The sequence below is a fragment of the Buteo buteo genome, chromosome 1 (genome assembly GCF_964188355.1).
Source record: "Buteo buteo chromosome 1, bButBut1.hap1.1, whole genome shotgun sequence".
Classification (NCBI taxonomy): Eukaryota; Metazoa; Chordata; class Aves; order Accipitriformes; family Accipitridae; genus Buteo; species Buteo buteo.
The window spans coordinates 51,022,254-51,042,837 of NC_134171.1; the positions used below are offsets into that span (position 1 = coordinate 51,022,254).

Below are 20,584 nucleotides of genomic sequence, written 5' to 3' on the forward strand. Positions count from 1 at the left end.
CTTCCCTCTACTTTGTGCAATAATGAAGATGCACATACATAACACATCACTACATTATGGGAACAGTAGAAACACAATGCATCTGTCACCATCCTACCCTACTGGAGGCTAAAGGCGGGCTGCTTACACTTGACATTGAAACTGGAACATTTGCTAACTGTTGTATGTGCAGCTGCCTTATACAGTGCTGTACAACTCCAAAGCCTGCTTTCACAAACAGCAGTAGAATTTATCTAGACTTGTACTGGTGTGACAAGAAACCAGTTACTCTGTAGTACCTGGACAGTGCCAGCATGACAAAGCATTCAGATAAAGAAGAAAACCAGAAAGTTTCAGTGATCTTCTAGATCATGAATATCTAGGTTTTGCTGGTGGATGAGAGATACAAAGAGGTATTATAAATCTATGATTAAACTTCTAAGATAACACATTAGCCTTTGTGGAAGTTTTTACAACCCCCTAAGCAGACCAATTACATATACATAGCCTGTAGATCATGTAGTCTGCAAAGCCTGGGAGTTCACGTATGTGTTTTTGCAATAAATGCTCTTCCAATCTGAAGTTCCATCTTGTGACATTACAAATCCTCTTGTGATCCATCACAAAGCAAGGAGATGAAGTCACTGACAATCAAAATGACAACAACAGAAAGAAGTTTTGAAAGGAATTCCTAGTTTTGATAATTCACCCAAAGGAGTTCCAGCAATCTGACCTAAGGGAATCAGAGAAAAAAATTTGAACCCTAGCCAGCACTCAAAACTTCCGATGTGCTTTAAATCCTTGGCTCCAGCTTTACGGACCAAACCTGAACAGCTGTGTCAACCATCTCTAAAGGCAGCTCTCTTAACGCAATGTTGAAAAAAAGTGCTGCAGTACTATATGCTTCCAAACACGTACACTAGCCAGTCTCTGACCTACTTACCTGAGAAAGCCTGTCAGCAGGGCTACTCAACAAGAAAAACTACTTCAGAGCTGCTGCCAGATGCTTTGGTGACTTACAAGTGCTAATTTCCCAGTCCATTTTCACAGCATATTTTCATTCACTATGGAAATGGCTTTTTATTTTGTAACTATGGTTTTTTTTACAACAGTAGCATTGTCTGTTTGGGAAGTAGCATGGCTACAATATTAATAAGAGGTACTGATGGTTATGCACCTGCATAAAAGTGGCTTCAAATAGGAAGGTGCAGATCGAAGAGGATTTGGGCAGTTCAGCACCCAGGAAAAAACAGCAAGACACTAGATGTTCATTTCGGACTCTAACTTGAAATCCTAACAATCCAATACTACAGTCAATTATACACATTATTTACAAGAACTAGCGCTGTATTAAAGCTAGACATATGTGTAAGCACTGATTAGATCATGGCCTTGCAAAGTCTGTAGTTACAGTTCCTCAAAGATAGCTATGCCTTGGGCAAGCGTTTGTTAAGACTGTGGTGGTAATACATTTGTACCACACAATATATGCCACAAGTAGAGGAGTATGAAAGGAAGAATAGGTATTATTTTTACTCTTTGACAGACATTTAATGAAATTCATGACTAAATCATGTTTAAACTTTGTGTAACAGGGTGAATAAAAATTCTTAAACTCTGATTAATCAAAAGGAAGATTTTTCTACTTTCAGGCAAACTCCCAAGTCTCCTCAATAAACTCAAACACAAGCTGTGCCTCCACATACAAAAGCGGAACTTGATCTCATTTTTTAAGACATTCTGAATTCAGAAAAGCATCTAAGCCCAATGTTTTTATCTAAAGAAAGTTACAGGCAATAGGACCAACTGCTTGGGAATTTCCACTAAAGCAATAAATACTGTAATTAAACAATTCCAAATACTGTAATTAAAAACTCTACCATGCTCTGTAAAAAACCCCAGATTCTTATCATGCTTTGCCCCACTCCATGACGTCTAGTAAACTCCACATTTCTCAGCTCTAACTGATGCAATGGAGCTCTGCACAGGCACTGCAGTCTGCTGTGCACTTTCAACTCAGGGCAAGGGTCAGTGCATTTCATAACAGAGCTAACATTGCCTTGATAAGAGGACACGACTAGGGTACACTTAATCAAATATACTTTCCAAAACAAAGAAATCAGGCTCGTACATGTCTCTGTTTCTCCGGGCTTCCTCCTGCTCTTTGTGATGTCGCCTCCTCTGCCTGGCAGACACATTAGAAGAGGCTGAAGATGTTCCCGATTCAGAGTCCTCTGAACTCTGGCCGCCTGAGCCATGAACATCAAAGAGATGCTGCTCCACGGCTGAGCGGATTGTCTTCTCTAAATACCTGTCAAGCCGAAAAATAAGGTCAATTGAGCTCAAAGACTTTGTGGAGCTCCCTCTCTGCAACAATAAATAAACCATCGGTATCTGAAGGTTATGCTTCATTATGATGGCAAGGCAGTATAAAATGTCCTAGGGCTGCGACATCTGCAAAGAGCTAAGCCAAAATCTTCAGATACCCTGATGTTCAGGTCCCTCAGAAGAGCTGAGCCTTCCCAATTCATCTTGCTCTTTTTTATTTCTAGGGATGTTTGAACCTTCAGTAGAACAGCTAATTTTACTTACTGCAACTACAGACATTTGTGCCTAACTTTCACCCTCCACTTTAATAGTCCTTGCCCTGACAAAATTGTATTTGATACCCAGCCATGCTGACACCGGTCAAGTCTCTTGTGCAATCCGAGCTCAGTAAGGCAATGGATCATCTGCAAGAAGGTGGTTCACTGCTATCTCACAGAGGGATGAGAACACGCAAACAGCACATCACTACAAACTCCTCATATGCTTAACTCGGTCACCAAGCATGGATTTGGTTCTGCTGGTTTTGCACCACTCTTGTGCCATGAATGCACCCACAGCCACCCCTGACTTACTCTGGTGTGAGATCACCATCACGCCCACTGGCAGTAAGAGGGCTTCCACTCAAGCCACAGCAAGGGAGACTCTGCAGTTGCATCAGTTAAAGACGTGAGACTACTCGAACTTTCAACATAACCAAACCTCCCTTCATTTTGGTACTGACATTTTCTTGTAATATTTCCTTCCTTCCTTAATTAGAGGAAGTTTTTATGGGCAAAATTTAATTATTTTTTCTTTAAAAGATCATTTGGCAACACATTTTTGTACATCCTCGCCCCATCCCTGTTTCTTGCAATGCTTTAAGCAGACTGCTGAAGAATGAGTTTTTCAAACTTGCCTGTCCAAAGTCCATACATAGCTCCTAGTGCCTTTTCCATAATTAAAAAAGTTATTTGCAGGATTTGCTGGTGTCGTGGTTTAACCCCAGCCAGCAACTAAGCACCACGCAGCCGCTCACTTACTCCCCCCCCATCCAGTGGGATGGGGGAGAAAATCGGGAAAAGAAGTAAAACTCCTGGGTTGAGATAAGAACGGTTTAATAGAACAGAAAAGAAGAAACTAATAATGATAATGATAACACTAACAAAATGACAGCAGTAGTAATAAAAGGATTGAAATGTACAAATGATGCGCAGGGCAATTGCTCACCTGCCGACCAACACCCAGCCAGTCCCTGAGCCGCCAATCCCTGCCCCCCCCCTCCCCCCCCCCCTTCCCAGTTCCTAAACTAGATGGGACGTCCCATGGTATGGAATACACTGTTGGCCAGTTTGGGTCAGGTGCCCTGGCTGGGCATGAGAAGCTGAAAAATCCTTGACTATAGTCTAAACACTACTGAGCAACAACTGAAAACATCAGTGTGTTATCAACATTCTTCACATACTGAACACAAAACATAGCACTGTACCAGCTACTAGGAAGACAGTTAACTCTATCCCAGCTGAAACCAGGACAGCTGGTTAATTTTCAACTGAGTAGCTATGAGTATAGGAACCTGTACCCGGGCTGACTTCTCCAGAGAATTTATGAAAGTTGTTGCTAAGTTGCTACAGTTGTAAGTCTGCTGAGACTGCAGTTCCTGAAAAAGTCAAAAGATCTTAGCAACTGCAAAAACCCCCACATGGTTTAACTAGGCAAGTATGTCTATGCTTCATGTATTGACAAGAATCAGTTATGCAAACCCATCAGCCATTGGGAATTTCCAGCTCCGGCACGGGAGCCAACTTGTTAGCTCTGTTGTGCCCAGTTATGGTAGTGGGGTCAAGCCCCATCCTCTGCTGGGATGCAACAGGGTGCAAACGAGCAAGAGGATGACATAGTGTGAAAGGCTTCTCTAAATATGCAAGTTCTGCCTAACCAAAACATCACAGGCACAGTGCGAGGAAAGAACCAAAGGCCTGAGAATTTTTCAGAAGGAAGTGATTTATTATCATTGCAGATGCATTGGTTTGGGAAACACTCTTTTTTTGTTTGTGTAAGAACAACCCTTAAAGAGAAATCAAAGAATAACCAGCAATACTTTAAAAAGCTCCAATATACAAAAAAGGCAGCTACAAAATTGTAAAAGAGACACTTACTCTCCCGTAGCAGGAATGTTACTACTGACTTGTGATACGTGGGCACTGTGTAAAAGAAAAACAGAGCAGAAAGTTAGATCTAATTATCACAATGAGGTCTTAAAATCCCTTGTCCTTTGCAGCACTAAGATTTAAAGGTCTGAGCTGTCTCAACAACAATTGCATGTACATGCCACAAGTTTTCCCCTTAAGGAATTTTCACTCCCACAGTGACGTGGAACATTTTGACAATGCCAATATCCTCACGAATTAATTTCCCTGTCATTCCCTTGTAGTAGGCCAAGGTCTAACGGAAAGTATTTCAACCTCAGCACACTGCAGGTTTCTTCTGCTTTCTTCCGAGCTTTCTGCTGCTGCAGGTTGTTTAGCCTCATCACAAAAGTCCTCGCCTTTTGAGGCCGACTTGAAAATGTATACACTGTGAAAGGGAACTTAAGACAACAAGATTTATTTAAATATTAACAGAGGACAAAGGCAAAATACAGGCTTTGCACAATTCTCCTCCTGCCACTCTTTGATACTCATGTTCTTTGCTTCACATTTTTAAAAATAAAATGTATGCTCTCTTCTTGCCCTTTTCCCTCAGTCTGTTTTCAGGCTCAGGAAGAGCTGACATGACTGTAGGTGTCACTGCTTGCTGTTTAAAGCCCTTCTGAACAAGCTGACGTGCCACCTTGCACAGCTGTCACTGCTTTCCTCCCTCTGCCAACCTGAGTCCCATCCTGCCCCCTTCTTCCCCCACGCTGACTCGGCTGTGCAGATAAAGTGACACTTTGTGCCTATTAATCCTGGCTGTGATCATCGTTAAGTCATGTTACAGGCCTAGGGGTTTCATTTCGATTGATCCCTGTATCGGCAGAGGAATTAGCAGTACCACTGGCTGATATATCCCAATAAAATGGCACTGTGTGGCCAGGGTACGAGCCAGGCTGGATGTAAGATGTGCTTCCTGCCAAAACAGCCATTCATTGCTTTCAGTCTTTACCAGTTTCTCCCAAACTGTTCCTATGCAGAAGAACCACCAACAGCTGACTTCACTAACCAAAGGTTTCCTCTCTGCTTCCCTTCAATACTTTGGACTTCACCATAGAGATCTAGAGCTAGCTAAGAAGCTGCAGCTCTCTCAGATGATAACCACTCTGTGGTTTTCCTGGGCTTGAGTATCACTTGTGGTGGAAAGCAGGCAACAGAGGATGAGAAGGGTAAACAAAGGGCCACTACAGCCTGTTTAACAAAACCAACAAAACAGCCTAACTCCTGTAGTGAAGTACAAACCCCACAAACACCCAGCTGTGGATCAGACTTGCAATACGCTTCAGCTTCCCTTGGCTGGGCCAGTGAGTTCACCTTACTGCGGGTAAAGCAGCGTGCCCTAACCACACACGCATCCCTTCCAGTGCCGGCTTCACTCAGTGCTCATCTCCAGCGCAGGCACAGGTCCCTGGAGCAGCGACACAGCATGAAAGCAGTTACGGATTTGCCAGTATATCCCACATTACCTGCACAGCACCCGAGCAGCTGTGTCATTCAGATGATGTCATGAACAGAAGACATACAAACAACTATCACTGTACTTATTATGGAGATGCAATCTGCATATAGGAAAAAAAATTTGCAAGATCCCTCTCTTCCCACACGTAACATCTTGACTACTAACTACTGGATGGCTTTGCAATTTGAAGTGCACATTTCAAGCACCCTACTTGCTTTCCTGTTCACTTACATAAACTATTTGGCCTCTTCCCAGCCCAAAACTATTTTTTAAGACCTGGCCTCCCATGAGAGATGAATTAGCATGTAAGATGCTAGTGTGGTAAGCTAAACCACATTACAAGATACAATTCATGTGCTGGCTACGGCTCCTACATGTGTGGGAGTAAGTTAATATTGTATCAACTTTCTATAATATTTACATGCAATCCATACTGAGTGGGGGTGTCTTTTCTATCACACCTTTCTTCTCAGTTTTCACATCAGGAAAGTGGTAGTGGAGGGGGAGATAGGATTGTTTGGATTTTAGTTTTTTTAAAACATCCCTTGGATGTAGGTGTATCTACCCATCAGACAAGACAGAAGATCTTAGGAAACAGCTCTTCCTTCTATTTCCAACAGGATTAATACTGCAAAAGTGTGCAAAAATGCAAACTCCTGTTTCACATAAACTTAATGAAAGGCTAGATACTGTATGTGAATAAAACTTTAGGCTGTTAACCCCACCTGTGGTGGTCAAGGCCAACAGTCACTATCTGCAAATCCCTCGCATCGTTACTGAAAATTCACCAGCTTCTTTACACAAAAAGTAGTAAAAAGAAGAAACAAAAGACAAAGCTGCAAAAATATCTAAGTAAAATGCCAAAAATTTTCACAGCACCCCAATACATTCTGTAGTTGTCAATTCTCAGTTAACCATGTGCTTTACTAGCACCAATTCAGTTTTAAGTCCATTAACTTTGCTAATTCATAATGATGCATCTTTGCGTAACAATTACTTTGTGGTATCTAGAAGAACCCTACTCAGACAATGCAGATTCAGCCAGTAATATGGTGATTTTCAAACTACCGACAAATAACAAGGAAATATATATACACCTACGTGCCAGCTGAGTGGATGACTACAAAATGAAGCTCTGACATTCTGATTTTGTATTTCCCTTCTAAATGGTACTTCCTTGTATACTGAATATAACTTTATTCTTAGCCCTGTGATATTTTAATGCTTTTTTATCAGTCATCCCCCCCCCGCCCCCGTAAGGCAGAGATTTGAAATCAGTGTTTTTCCAGATACACTATATTTCTTTTAATTCCACAATGGGTAACTGTCCTTGCTATTTCATTTTGACGCTTAATTTAAATGCATTGCTAAATGGCTTGATTTGCTCCGCACCAACCTTTCGCGCATCAAGGAAGTTGACATCCAAAACAAAATGGAGGGGAGAGAGTTACACAGTGGCTTTAGGATTCGAGCCCACCCAGGGACAGAGCAGGAGGTGCTCAGCATGTTAGCAAACTCAGGGAAAGGCACAGCCCTGTAAGGATTTCACAGCCCAGAACAGCAACCAGGCAGGTGGGGTGTATCCTGCAGGGTTTTCCAAAATTCTTGAGTGGCAAAAGTCACTCTGCCGTTGGATTTATTCTTCATGGAGCAGGCGAGGCGAGCCGTGCCCAAAAGAGCCCTCTTGGCATGCAGGCCTGTGCAGACAGCTGCCCTGGAAGGGCTGCTTTGCTCAGTAACTCATCCGGACAATGGGAACTCATGTTCTGCTTCAGTTAATTATTTTGTCCTCATGTCTGCTCCATTTCACTGATACATATGGTCAGTTATCTCCACAGTTAGATTATCTTTATTAAATTATGCAGCTGCTGCTGAGCATCCTGAGAACTAGCGACTTTTGATAGAAATTAAAGGTTCTCCTTGGGTGACAGAAAGCAGCAGGAGAGCTTCCCAGTGCTGGGGGACTTTTACTTTCAGCCAGCCAGCCACAAAACCTGCATCAAGGCACACAGCTGTTTTAAGCACTATCAACTTTTGAACTGGCTTCTTATGACCCTCAAGCTTTTCCTTTCAGGAAGTCTGACCTCTAGCACTTACCACTGCTAACTTGTTTACCGAAGTCTTTGCTCACTTTCAGAGGTGCCACATCAGCTCTGGATAACGTCTTGCTTCACCTGTAAGGTAAACTCTTACTGCATGGCCTCTTCTCCCATTCTGTTTCAACCTCAAGTATGGGAGGGTGGTATCTTCCATTACCTTTAACTACATTAAATCTGCCCTGTGCCCCCTAACTAATTCTCTCTAGGTTTAAAAGATAGGCACCAGAGTGAGAATTCTCTCATGCAATACCTGCACCCTGTTTGGTCTGTATTGGGCATCTTGTGACAGCAGGCAAGTAACTCAGTTGGATACCAAACCCCCTCTCCTGTGTTTTTTCATTGAAGGCACTATTGAACAAAATGTATTAGCATCCAGGTATTAAAAGACCAAAGTAAAAACATCAACCAAAGCAAACTGACTTAGTAGCATAGTATTTTCCCAGATTGGGTTTTCATTTAGGAAGTCAATGAATTAATTCCTGACCATACTTAACGGCCCAAATCATAAGCTATACTTGCAATCTGGAATCAAGGCCACTCATTGCTGAGATTTATTTACAATCCATCTGCTTTATTCAGGAAGCAAAGCTATTTTTTTTCCTGTTTTTTTTTTTTTTTTAAAGCCAAGCACAACAGTAAGAAAGCCTCAATAAATGCAAAAACTTTTTACCATTTTGCCATTCCAGCAAAGTAGAGGATGTTTAAATGGCTTTGACATTTCAGATGGGAAATTTCTGAAGTCCTCCTGAATATATTATTCCAACCCATGACCTAGTAAATTCCTTTTTCATAGGTATTTATATGGTCTAAACACTGTTCACTCTCTACAACTGTTGCACACTGTGACATGCAAATACTGCAGACTCACATGGGATCTATTTTAAGACAGCTACTTCAGTTGACACACATTCCCCAAACAGCAGGATTGTGTCTGCATATAAAATGTGAAAATAATGAGTTCAGAAATAAAGAGATTGTGCTTTTAGTTACTGGGATGTCCCGTCACACAGAGGACACACTTTCAATGTTTTCTCAGCATCTTCATACTTTTACAAGCTCAGATCCAATTATCCTTCTTACTATGCAGAAAACTAACCCCACTAAAAGCAACTGTCTTGTTTTCTTCAGGATTCCTGCTGTTTTTCACTTGCACTGGGATCACCCTTTATGATGGGTGCACACTGACACCTACTGCTTGCAGCAGAGACAACCCTGAAAGAGATTTGAAGGGGATTCATACACGCCACCTGATTTAGCTTGGTGAATTTGGATGGCTGTGTCTGTGCAGGTTGCTCTGCAGAGAAGGGAAATACTCCTTGGGGGGCCTCAGAACTGCACAAGTAGCTGGACACTATGAGCAGGGGCATCCAGCAGCCTGGTGTTTATTTTCAGCCAGTGCTGATGTGATGCAGGACATTAACACACATCACACAACGTAATCACGATTTGTAAAAGGGCCCAGCACTCCTTTGGTCTCAGGACCTCCCATGGCACATCCCACTGAGGAGGAAGCGTCCAGTGGGAAAGCGGCCAAGCAAATTTCTGAGCAAGCGTGAAATCTAGAACAAGATTTTTCAGTTTCTTCAGAAAACTGACCTGAGAACAGAGTAAAACCTCTTACCCAATATCCTACAGGCTAAGAATACTTGACTTGCATCATATAAAAAGAGTTATCTCAAATAACAACTGCTAAAAGGAGAAACAGTCAGCTGTACTAAATACTGCCAATAGGATATTAGTACTTCAGGGAAAGTAAGCACTAAAACAGGCGAAACTGTCCAACACCTTGCCCTATGCTCATGGGTATCTAATGCAATTTTTGGCATTGCTTGTGATGTCAGGTCTCAAACCAATTTCAGTTTAATGCTCTCCATGTTAACAAGGAAGCTCTACACTACAAAGCTTTTGCTTCTTTCCCCTGTACTATCACTGTGGTTTACCTCAGGATGTACTCAGCAGGAAACTCCTCTGAAAACATCTACATGATTCATGTCAAATCTAAAGCATATACACCAGCATGAAGCATGTCTGTGGATTCCTTGTCTTCTAAAAACTCATTGTACACGTTGAATAGAAGTGTGCTTACAGGGAACTGCTGTTGCCAGATGCTGCTTCATTACCTGAAACTGCACACTGTTTCTCAGTACTGATTACTCAGTACAGCTGGCATTCACAGTCTTATTACAGAATTATACAAGGAGCAGTACTATACATTTTTTAACAAATCTCAACTGCCTTTACCACAAGGTTTTGTTACAAAAGGCTTTGGAACATAAATGCCCTTCAGGCATGACTCACTGGAACAATCAATCACCCCGCAAGGTTTTCGTCTTCTTTTAACAGTGCAGAAATCTCCTTGCCTGGTATTGAGCACAGCTGAGTCAACAAATTCCCTTACCAAGGAGTACAGAAAGGGAGAGGATAACCCGGGTCAGCAGCAGGTGAATGGATTCAAATCCAAAATCTCACGAACTGGTCAAGCCCGACTCATCCTTGCCATGCCCAACAAAAGAGGGCACCAGCTACAAAATTTCTGATTTTCTGCCCAAATTTATTCATAGCCTGTTTGTACACATTTTCTCTTACATCAATATGGTTACTTAACATAAACAATCCTTCCCCTCTGCCTATAAAACCCAGAGGGAATATGTGTATTCTGGTTCATTTCTTATGGTAAATAAGCCTTTCCCACTCTTTTATCTATCTTGTAACAGGGTCTGCCCACCTCTTTAAATCATCTTCACAAATCTAATGCTATTGGAACATGAGTTACTGAAACTGTATGAGGCCTCACCTGACCCTTATACAAGAGCACTCATACTTCCTCTAAGTATACTGAAAATACTTCACTGTATATACCCACTGTCATGTGATTACTTCAACTTGAGTATTTTCATCCCATGCCTCCCTTCCATCCCTCCACAAACAAGTATGCCCACATCCTCTCCTTCCCTGCCACTTCCAAATGTGAGGAACTCCCCTTTCATGTCATGGATTTTCATTATTAGCCCTAAGATTTATGACTTTATTACCTATGTTATTATTTTTCATCCTGTACCTTATATTTCATGTTTAATAGGACAGAAAGGAAGAAAATAATAATTATAATAACAACAATAAAATTACAGTAATAATAAAAGGATTAGAGCATACAAAATAAGTGATGCACAATGCAACTGCTCACCACTTGCCGACCAATGCCCAGTTAGATCCCGAGCAGCAATGTCCCGTTCCCCACCGTCAACTCCCCCTAGTTTCTATACTGGGCATGACGTCACATGGTATGGAATACCTCTTTGGCCACTTTGGGTCAGCTGTCCCCTCCCAACTTCTTCTGCCCCTCCAGCCTGCTTCCTGGCTGGGCATCAGAAGCTGAAAAATCCTTGACTTAGTCTAAACACGACTTAGCAACAACTGAAAACGGTGTGTTATCAACATTATTCTCAAAGTGAACCCAAAACATAGCACTATACCAGCCACTAGAAAGAAAATTAACCCTATCCCAGCCGAAACCAGGACAATTACCTATGTTATTATTTTTCATTCTATATCTTATATTTCATGCTTATCTTTACATATATCTATATCTATCTCAATTGTCCTATATAATATCTGTCATATATTTTCTCCCAGAGGACACCCCCATTCCATTTACCCCTCCTAAATTTCTGCTATAAGCCCAATTCATGAGCATGATTCTATTTTATTATGCCAGTGGCTATTAAAGAAAAAAAGTCCATGACACTTAAGAAGCTCCACAAGCAATCTCCCTCCTCTCCCACCAGCAACACCTATAGGTCTCAGCCCCTCCCTACCCAACTTTAAGCCCTAGTACTAATGCCCATTTTCTCCATACAGATGGCATGACATAAAGCATTTTGCTGACATCAGACAGATTAGGTATACTCCTTTTCTTCCTCTCTCTGGAAAGCCTTATAAAGTATAATATGGTTGTACTGGTATCGCCTCTCTTGAGAAATCTATGTCACATTTTGCCTCATTTACCACTTACTCTTGTACTGTTAATGACTGCTTACTCCCTCACAGAGCAGCAGTGGTGATTAATTGTATACTTGCTCATGACTTTCCCAAAGTCTAAAGAAAAAAAACCCCAAACAAATCCACAACCCTAAATCAGTGTCATTTTAAGAAATAGTGTATTGGTACCATTCTGACAGTTCTGACTTAAAGTTAAGACCTTGAGCATTTGCCTTATTGTTAAAAATAAAATCCAGGGAAACATCTCTATTGTCAGCTGACATGGTACATCACTGAAGAATCAAGTCTCTGGTTTGATTCTACCAAAACTGGTTTACAGAGGGACACAATGCTCCTTCAGTCTGGCAAAAGCCAAGTATTATGCAGTGTTTAGAAGCTAAAGAGCTCTTGTTCCCATTTAATTAACTTGTTGCATAATTATCCGTATGGAAGTATTGTATAGATGCAGCAGCAACTGCTCTGTACGTACACATTCATGATTCACTTAAAGGATTACTTGAACAGTACTCCAAACTATGCAAGTGTGGCTGGTAGCAATAAAAATAGATCTGACCACCAGTCGGCTAAAGCAGACAGTCTCACCTTCCTTTTCCGTGGTGTGAAACGCAATTCCTACATCAGTCATGCACAGCTCTGGGGCAACAATTAGAACATTCAAAGTTGAACAGAAAAAACTGGCCACCCACTCAAGTTCTCAGTTGCTGAAGCACCATGAATTGCCCAGCCAATACCAGCTCTCCTGCCAAATTAACTGCACTTGGCAACTGACCTCAGGAGTACACACTTCTGATGTGTGATAAATAGCAGCAAGGCTTACAAGCTGTTAGTTTTATTTACAAGTAATTGTGTCTCAGCAATGTTACAAAAGACACAAGCTTGGCATGAAGCCTTATGTCACAAGGTGTGCTGCTCCCTCTCTGCTCCTACTAGCCATTTCTTCACTTTCCAACTATGTATTTATTCCTAACTGTTCCCTTCCCATTTGCAAGATAGATATACCCATGGAAAGCCAGCCCTTCACTCCAATGGACACACTCATTCTTTGTTCCCCATCCTAATATGCCCACATCTCTCTCTCAAATTTCCAAACGTGCTTCCTCCCCCTCAGAAATGTCCTGCTTTGATACCAGTTTCCTCAGGTCCACTCCTTGCTCCTCATCTCCTTGGCAATCCTGACAAGATCAGCTGAAGAGAATCTCCTTCCTGGATCATTTTTTCATGATCCAGGAAAGGGCTTGAAAGGACAGTTTTAAGCAGATGGAAATGTAATGAAAGCCTACAATCATTTGAAGGTCACATCTAGCCAGAAAGAACAAAGGGGACTATTTTCAACGGAAAGACAGGACAAGGACTTAAACTGGAGAAAATTTGTGACAGGGGAATGTATGCAGCTACAAAATAATCTCCCAAAGGAAAAGGCAGAAGCTCCTCGGACAGCTTGGAGCTTTTGAAGCACAGACTAAGCAACATCTGCACAAATAGGCTGCAGGGAATGACAGTGCATCAACAGGAAGGCAGACAAGACCCTGCAACCAGGCTAGTCCATGAACAGTTCATTGACCCACATTTCTGCACAGTTTTAATGCAAGTCTCCATATTAAGAGTGTGCATGAAATGCCCACTTTCTGTAGTTTATGCTAGAAAAATTCTTTAAGAAAAAACCCGAGTTACAAAGATAAATAGGAATATATGCAAGAGAATTAACAAATTTAAAAGATCACTGTAATTTCCAAATATCACTGCTCACACAAAAAGCACCACAGGGATTTCTTTTTATTTGTTTAAACTCTGCAGAGATCAAAGAACCCTATTATAATATCTGTCCCTTCCTCCTCTGCAGGCCTTCACTGTTAATTGCTCTGGCTCCTATTCTTCCACTAAGTATAAATGAAAGCACTGGAATTGAGCCTGCTACTGAAGCAAACAGTGCAAACTTTCACTGATGTCAACAGAATTAGGCCACTTTTTACAAGCAGTGACTTTGGCCTCCAGTTGACAAAACAAGAAACACAATTTGTTCAAATGCAGCACAAGCGCCATTCCCTCCAGGCAGGCACGCTGGGGACCCAAGCACTCTCCTTTTCTGGGCTGCAGCAGAGGAGCAGTGGCTGCATGGGCTGCTGACTCACCATCTGGTTCCTGGTTTCTTTCTGAGCAGCACATGCTGCCGGTTCCTCAAAGCTTGTGGCAAAAATCTCTCCTGTGCCCGCAGGCATCTAAGCTACATAATGAACTGAAGAAAAGAGGAAACGAATGCCCATCTTCTAATTAAGAATTTACAAGACTGGCATTAAACCCCGAGCCTTGTCTCTAAATACAAAAAAACTCCAACACAATTTTTATCTCCAAGGACTCATTCATCCCACTAGCTGAGCAGTCAGTACAAACTTAACATTAATCTTCAGTTTGATTACAGTCTGTTCATAATTTCTGGCATCGCTCCCCACATTTAATTCCAATAACAAGTCAATACCACACAGAAAAGCAAATTAAAAAGATTCAGTAAATACCTCACATAGAAGGGTGACATAGGCCGCTCATCTTCTTGGGAACTAAAAACAAAACATATTTTTTAAAGTTAGTATGCAGCTCTGTCTTGTATTTGCAGCAGTTCAAGATACTTACTCTTAAAAAGCAGACATAACAAAAGTAAAACAGTACACCTGTTACAGAGGTAACACTTATGTCTACTTTGTCCTTTGGCTGTACTCATGGAAGAAAGCTTTTAAGTTACATTCCTTAAATCCTGAGTATCCAACTCATTTCTCAGTGTCCACAAACGTGATATAACAGATCTCCTGCTAGATGGCCAGGAGTCACTCTGGCTCTGCAGCAGTGCAAGGACTATTCCCATAGCAACAGTAAAGCATTTTGCCAGCAAAACCACCAGAGCCTTTTGCCGTCTGCTGTTCCAGAATTAAACCACCTGCCTATTAAAGCAAAATTTGAGAAAAAGCCATATGACATCTTGAGACCAAAGAAACAGCCATGGGTGTACTCATGAGGCTACAAACTCCCCAGTTTTATCACTCCTGTGGAAAGCCGATTTGACTATGCTGAAATCTCCCTAGCCTTGATATTTAGGGGCTACCATCAGCTGGTGTGGAGCTCCCTTGACAAAACGGTGTTTCAGTGGTCAAATGGCCTGGCCCAAACATAACTACCTGGTGTGTGGCCAACCAGTTCCCTGATTCAGCTCATCATGCCTGTGCTGGCACAAGGGTAAGAATGAGCTGCTGGGGCACTGAAGCTTAAAGGTATGGTGGACTGACTGTTTAAGTCAATTTAAGACTGTGCCACTCTAAGGAGGGGTGCAAACGAATTTCACCTAATCATTCCAACCAGATAAATGGTCGGCTTTGCAGGGCATGTAAGCTTTGTAATTCTCCAGAGTAGGACACTCGCCCTCCTCCAAGCACACAGGAAATGCCACCGAGGTTGATTCATCCCCAAAGGACTTTTAATTGGGTCTGCTGAAGAACACAGCAAGTTCGGCAGAAAGGCAGAAAAGACGAGAAGCTGCATAAATTACTTTAAACAAAAGCAGAAATTATAACATCCTGCAGGCGCTGGAAACCAAACACTTCCCTGCTGCTTTCCCACTGTTTCAGCAGCCTGGGACTGCACTAGCACTCAGTAATTTGCCACAGGTACTCAGCCACAGGTCCCGGGGCACTGCCACACTGTGAAGGCATCCATCGCTTTTGAGGTTGTTCAGAGGATGACAGAATATGGGAGAATCATAGAATCCTCTAGGTGAGGTAAGCTCAGCTTCAAATTCAAGTCACTTGGAGGCTTTAACACCCTGACCAACTTCAACAGGGATCTGAAGTAGATCAAGCTTGAACAATTTTTGAAAAGCCAGCCTGAGCCCATTGATCTCTTGAGTTTTTAAGGATTTTATTTATCTGTTTATAAAAACTTCTCTAAGCACAGAATAAAGGTGAAAGGGACAGCTCCATGGGTTTTGTAGCTAGGAGATCAAATACTCAGAGGTACCTTTTGCAGCTTCCACCGAAGCCAGCAGGAAACTCCCTCAGCAATATGAGCTGAAACTGGCCTGCAGCCAGGAAAGCACCCTGCTCTCACACTGATACAGCCAGAGGCAGATTTCACAGTGGCTCATTTTGAACCCAGCCAATGTTATAACAGATCCACAAATATGAACACCAAATTTATCTGGGGGGCAAGAGCACAAGGGAGGAGGCAGGATGCAAGGGAGCTGGTAAGGCCAGAAAGGTGGACACACAAGACAGTCCTTGGGAGTGTGCCAGAAAAAAAATCACAGGGATTTAATTCTGCATCATTTTGACACTCCCCCCCCCCCCCCCCACCCGCCCAGTACACAGAGATTTATAAAGCGACAACTACAGGCTTCTCCAGAAAAGACCTTCCAGCATGTTATGCAGGAAGCCCGAAATACTGATTCTAGGGTAACACCAAATACCACAGACAGGAAGGAAGAGAAGCTGCTTCCGAAACCAGCGTGGTCTGCCAAAACTCGCATCGCCTCTGTAACGCAACAGTGACTGGGCAGTTTTCAGCAGCTCCCCAAGAAGACTGGGAGCACAGCTGCTACTAGAAACTTCGCTGCCACTTCCACAAGCCCATCTCCAGCAACTCCAGCAAGTTGTAGTTGGCTGGGGCTGCGGGAGCACTGAACCCTCTCCTCTGAGACCCGGCCAGCACACGGAGCAGAGCAGGCTGACGGCACCTGCCTGCACCAAGTGAGGTAACGCAGCTGTCTGTGCATGAACCGAGGCAAACATCACCTAAAGGGTCTTTGTGAGAAACCGCTACGGCTTTGAGACTGCCTAGAAGAAGTGGAGGGAAACATGGAAGTGCCCATCATTGACCTTCCCAGAAGATGACCTGCAACAAAGGTATGGCCAAGAACCTCTGCCAGGTACAGGTTCCCTCCCTTGATGGTAGGCATCTCGCTTGCGTGCATAAGTTATCTCTTTATTTAGCATTTACGGAATATACTTTTTTTTTTTTAAGTGTAAAGAAGCTGCTTTAAACTCACAAAGGTGCTGGTAAAGTTTTTTGTGTTCAGTTCATTATGTTAATGGCTGTACTTGTTATCTCAATGCAAACAAGGACCAGTGGTGGACACAAAACATGAAAAAAGTTTTCTCACGTAGAGAAAAGTTCACAGCACAATCAAGATTTCTGTGCATCAATGCTAATTCAAATGACACCACCAAATGCTGCTTTGTGCACAAGTGGCAGTTGTCAAAGCAGCACCAAACGTGCTTTTTTTTCCATCATAAAAACCCTTCCTCATCTCAGGGTTTGTTATTAGCTTCCAAGTCACAGAAGCACAGGGATACTGAAAAAGTCCGAATAACTTTCTTATATTCATAGTCCCACTAGTTGCCTTGACAGATCAGATGGAAAAGTAGCATTCAGCAGGGACTCTGAAACCTCTTGCACTTCCTTCCTTTTATTCCACAGCAAGTACAAGCGCTGCTCCAGAAGTTCAAGCTGGTACTATATCTGTACAAAAAAACCATTATCCACTCATACAAAGTAACTGAGGGGAAACAAATATTTTAAGAATATTAGCTGGGAATGGGGGAGAAAGAAGCTCTAGAGAAGTCAGAAACCAAATACCAGTTTCATTTAGACCATTACGTTTCAAAATTTCACATGGTTGGTAATAATTGTAGCTGTGCATAATCTCTCATCCAATAGTGCTTTATAGTTTTACACATGCAGCACTGATCAGTAGCTGCATATGGGATAAAGAGCTCCAAGCTAACTAGTTTGAAATGTAGACTTCTGAGAAAACCATAAAAATCTTTTAACTTTAGAAAGATTTCCTGCATCTGAGTAAAGCACATTATCCATTTCCCCCCTAAATCATTGAAACCAACATATCCCAAACATCTTTCCCTAAATTCATGCACCTTAGTCAACTCATCTGTGCAAGCTGCAAGGCATGAGCTCTGTAAATTACAGATTTAAACCAGCTATTCCACATAATTCACAATCCCTCAAATTAGATGTGAGACTACCAAGCCCTACTACAATCAATTAGTGCACAAGGATTCTGTTTTGATTAAAATACTTTATGAAATAATGAATTATTCGTGTTGTAAGGTAATAAACTGATGTGCTTATATTATATTCACAAGCATAGATTAGTTTAATGGAAGAAATGAGAATTGTTTGAGAGGTTTTAAACCTGTGTATATCTAATCACATGGCTTCAGATATAAAAGAGACAAGCAAGCAAAAGTGTACAAGATATGAATCATAATTGATCATCTGTTGGTATTACACAATAAAGAGGCTAGAAATTGGTTTAAAAACTTCCACACAGGACTCTTCGTTACCATCACTAACACTGTGCTGATTAAAACCCAACTGCTTACTTGTTTTTAAAACACCTTGTAGTGAAGGGCTTATTAGTATTGCTAGGAAGCCCTTTCTACCATGTATCCTTTCAAAAGAAAATGCTAGAAGTCATCAAGATATGTTTAACATTTAACTGTACTGTACTTGGGCTGCATAATTCTCCTTTGGTTAAAGGGATATACAACCCTTCCAGAAAGAAAGGAAAGCTTAATACCTGGCACAATGACCTGGCAAACCAAGCCAGCTGTCCACAGTACGGAGGGGACAAGACATTCTGATGTGCATCTCTTACACAGTCTAAATTTCTACCTTGGCCAGCAAAGAATTTACCTATTAGGCAAGCAGGTTTAGTAGTAAATTAGGTGGTTTCAGTTTCTTTTTTAAACCTTCAAAGTTTTGTCCAGCTTTACACATGTTTTATGGCCACAAGGCACTGAAGGGATGAAATAACTTTAAAAAAAATTCAATTATTTATTGAATTATCACTTACTACCTGGCCAAGCAGGCGAGTGCAAAATACAGCAGTCTCTCTCTTCTCAGACATATACATAGCTCCCCTAAGCCAAGGGATTAAACAGAAATGAATTGCTCTTTCATACAGTACTTTGGAGAGCAATTTCTCACACTCCTAAAGGATACCTAAATAGCTGATCACTCCCTTCTTGCCAAAACCCCAACCAAATACCAACCAAACTAAAAAAACTTGTTTTCTTTATTTTATGGCTAAAGAAGTAATATTGTTATGTTTGTGACCTCCACTGAGCTAACAAAAAAGTTTGTCAGACTGGAAGGAATGCTAGTATTGCCATTTAGCACATCTTAGGATTTTCAGGGACGTGTATTTTATAGCATTTATTCAACGCATCCTTTCTGTCTCTAAAGAAGGAAATAGGAAAGCTTGGATGAAGTCTAACTGTTAAATCATAAATTTCCATTACAGCTACCTTTTTTTGCCTCCCTCTTTTGCAACAAGAATGTTACAGACAACTGTTCACCCATTGCGTTCTCAAATATGCAATGATGGTTTTCCCTTTTTTTTTTCTCTAATGTCTCATCTTGCCCTTCAGAAAGAATAAAGCAGCTGCTGAGCCTGTTGCAGAGCTAAAGCTGTAGAACACCCATTTAGACGGAGAGCTCCCAATTTATTTACATGCATATGGGATACCCCTGTCCCAGTTCCCTCACAGGCCTGAGCTCTCAGCCTAGGTCAGAGGGTGGCTCAGCACCCTTCCCCCTTGTTTTATTGCACTTAATTATCAGCAGTTCTTCCATCCTGACTTGCTGGCACCAGAACCTCCATTGTAAAGCTACCACTGCTTTCCTACTCCACTTCTCTTCTAAAAGTTAAATAGGACATTTCATCAATTAAATGAAAATAATATGGGTTTTTTTGGTTTTGTTTTTTTTTTACAATCATGAAAATGTACTTTGACTCAAGTGTCAACATTCTGCACCAGAGACAAAGGGTCTAGACACTGGCAGGTCATGCTGTTCAGCCAAGGTCATGTTTTCCTAATGCCTTGCCATAGGCTCTATTTGTTCTGACCTCAAAAGTTAGATAAAGAAATCGCTCACTTTCTATTCCACCACAGATATTCTGGACTTCAAAAGAAATTAATTTTTTTTTTTTAGTGAGAATACTTTTTTCAGGAAATGAGATAGCATCTAATTTTAATGCAAGCAAACACAAAAAGCATTGAAAATTCAGTGTCATCAAATTACTAATGGTATCAAAAGTTAATGCTTTTGGGGGGAAGAGAAGAAAGGCTAAGCTTGGGTGACTTGTTAAGACTTCAAAGTTACCTCCCTCTTGTTTTCTTCCCACCATTTTGAACTGTTGGATTAACGGTTGCCACCTTGGATTAACATACATGCCATTTTTGCAATTGTAGAGGATTTTAACAATATTGTTTACTTACTCATTCTGACATTCAACATTAACACTAAAAACAACTTCAAGGAAGCCTCAATTTTGAGGCCACAGTAGTGCTTTTTGCTGAATGTCTTTTCTTATTCACAAATTTTTCAGCACTTCTTCCCCCCCGCCCCCAGGTCATTTCCCCATAAAAGTTGTTTCAAGCTTACGACAAATGCAAGATTGAAACTGCTCATGAAAATTTATTGCATAATTATTTTCTCAATAGAGTGTTTTACTCATAGTTTATGCTTCACAGCAGTGGGTAAAAGGT

General features: G+C 41.6%; 1 protein-coding gene across 13 annotated transcripts in view; it reads right to left on the reverse strand.

Moving 5' to 3' along the window:
- FAM13A (family with sequence similarity 13 member A) overlaps positions 1-20,584 on the reverse strand; it is a 142,539-nt gene that overhangs the window by 36,279 nt on the left and 85,676 nt on the right. For 11 of the 13 annotated variants that reach the window (XM_075030465.1, XM_075030482.1, XM_075030493.1 and 8 more), the window contains 3 exons: positions 14,543-14,584; positions 4,443-4,487; positions 2,111-2,290 (listed from right to left, as the gene is read on the reverse strand). In XM_075030465.1, coding sequence (XP_074886566.1) covers positions 2,111-2,290; positions 4,443-4,487; positions 14,543-14,584 — 267 coding nt within the window. The remainder of the gene's footprint in view (positions 1-2,110; positions 2,291-4,442; positions 4,488-14,542; positions 14,585-20,584) is intronic. The other 2 variants (XM_075030455.1, XM_075030472.1) reach the window with 2 other exon arrangements.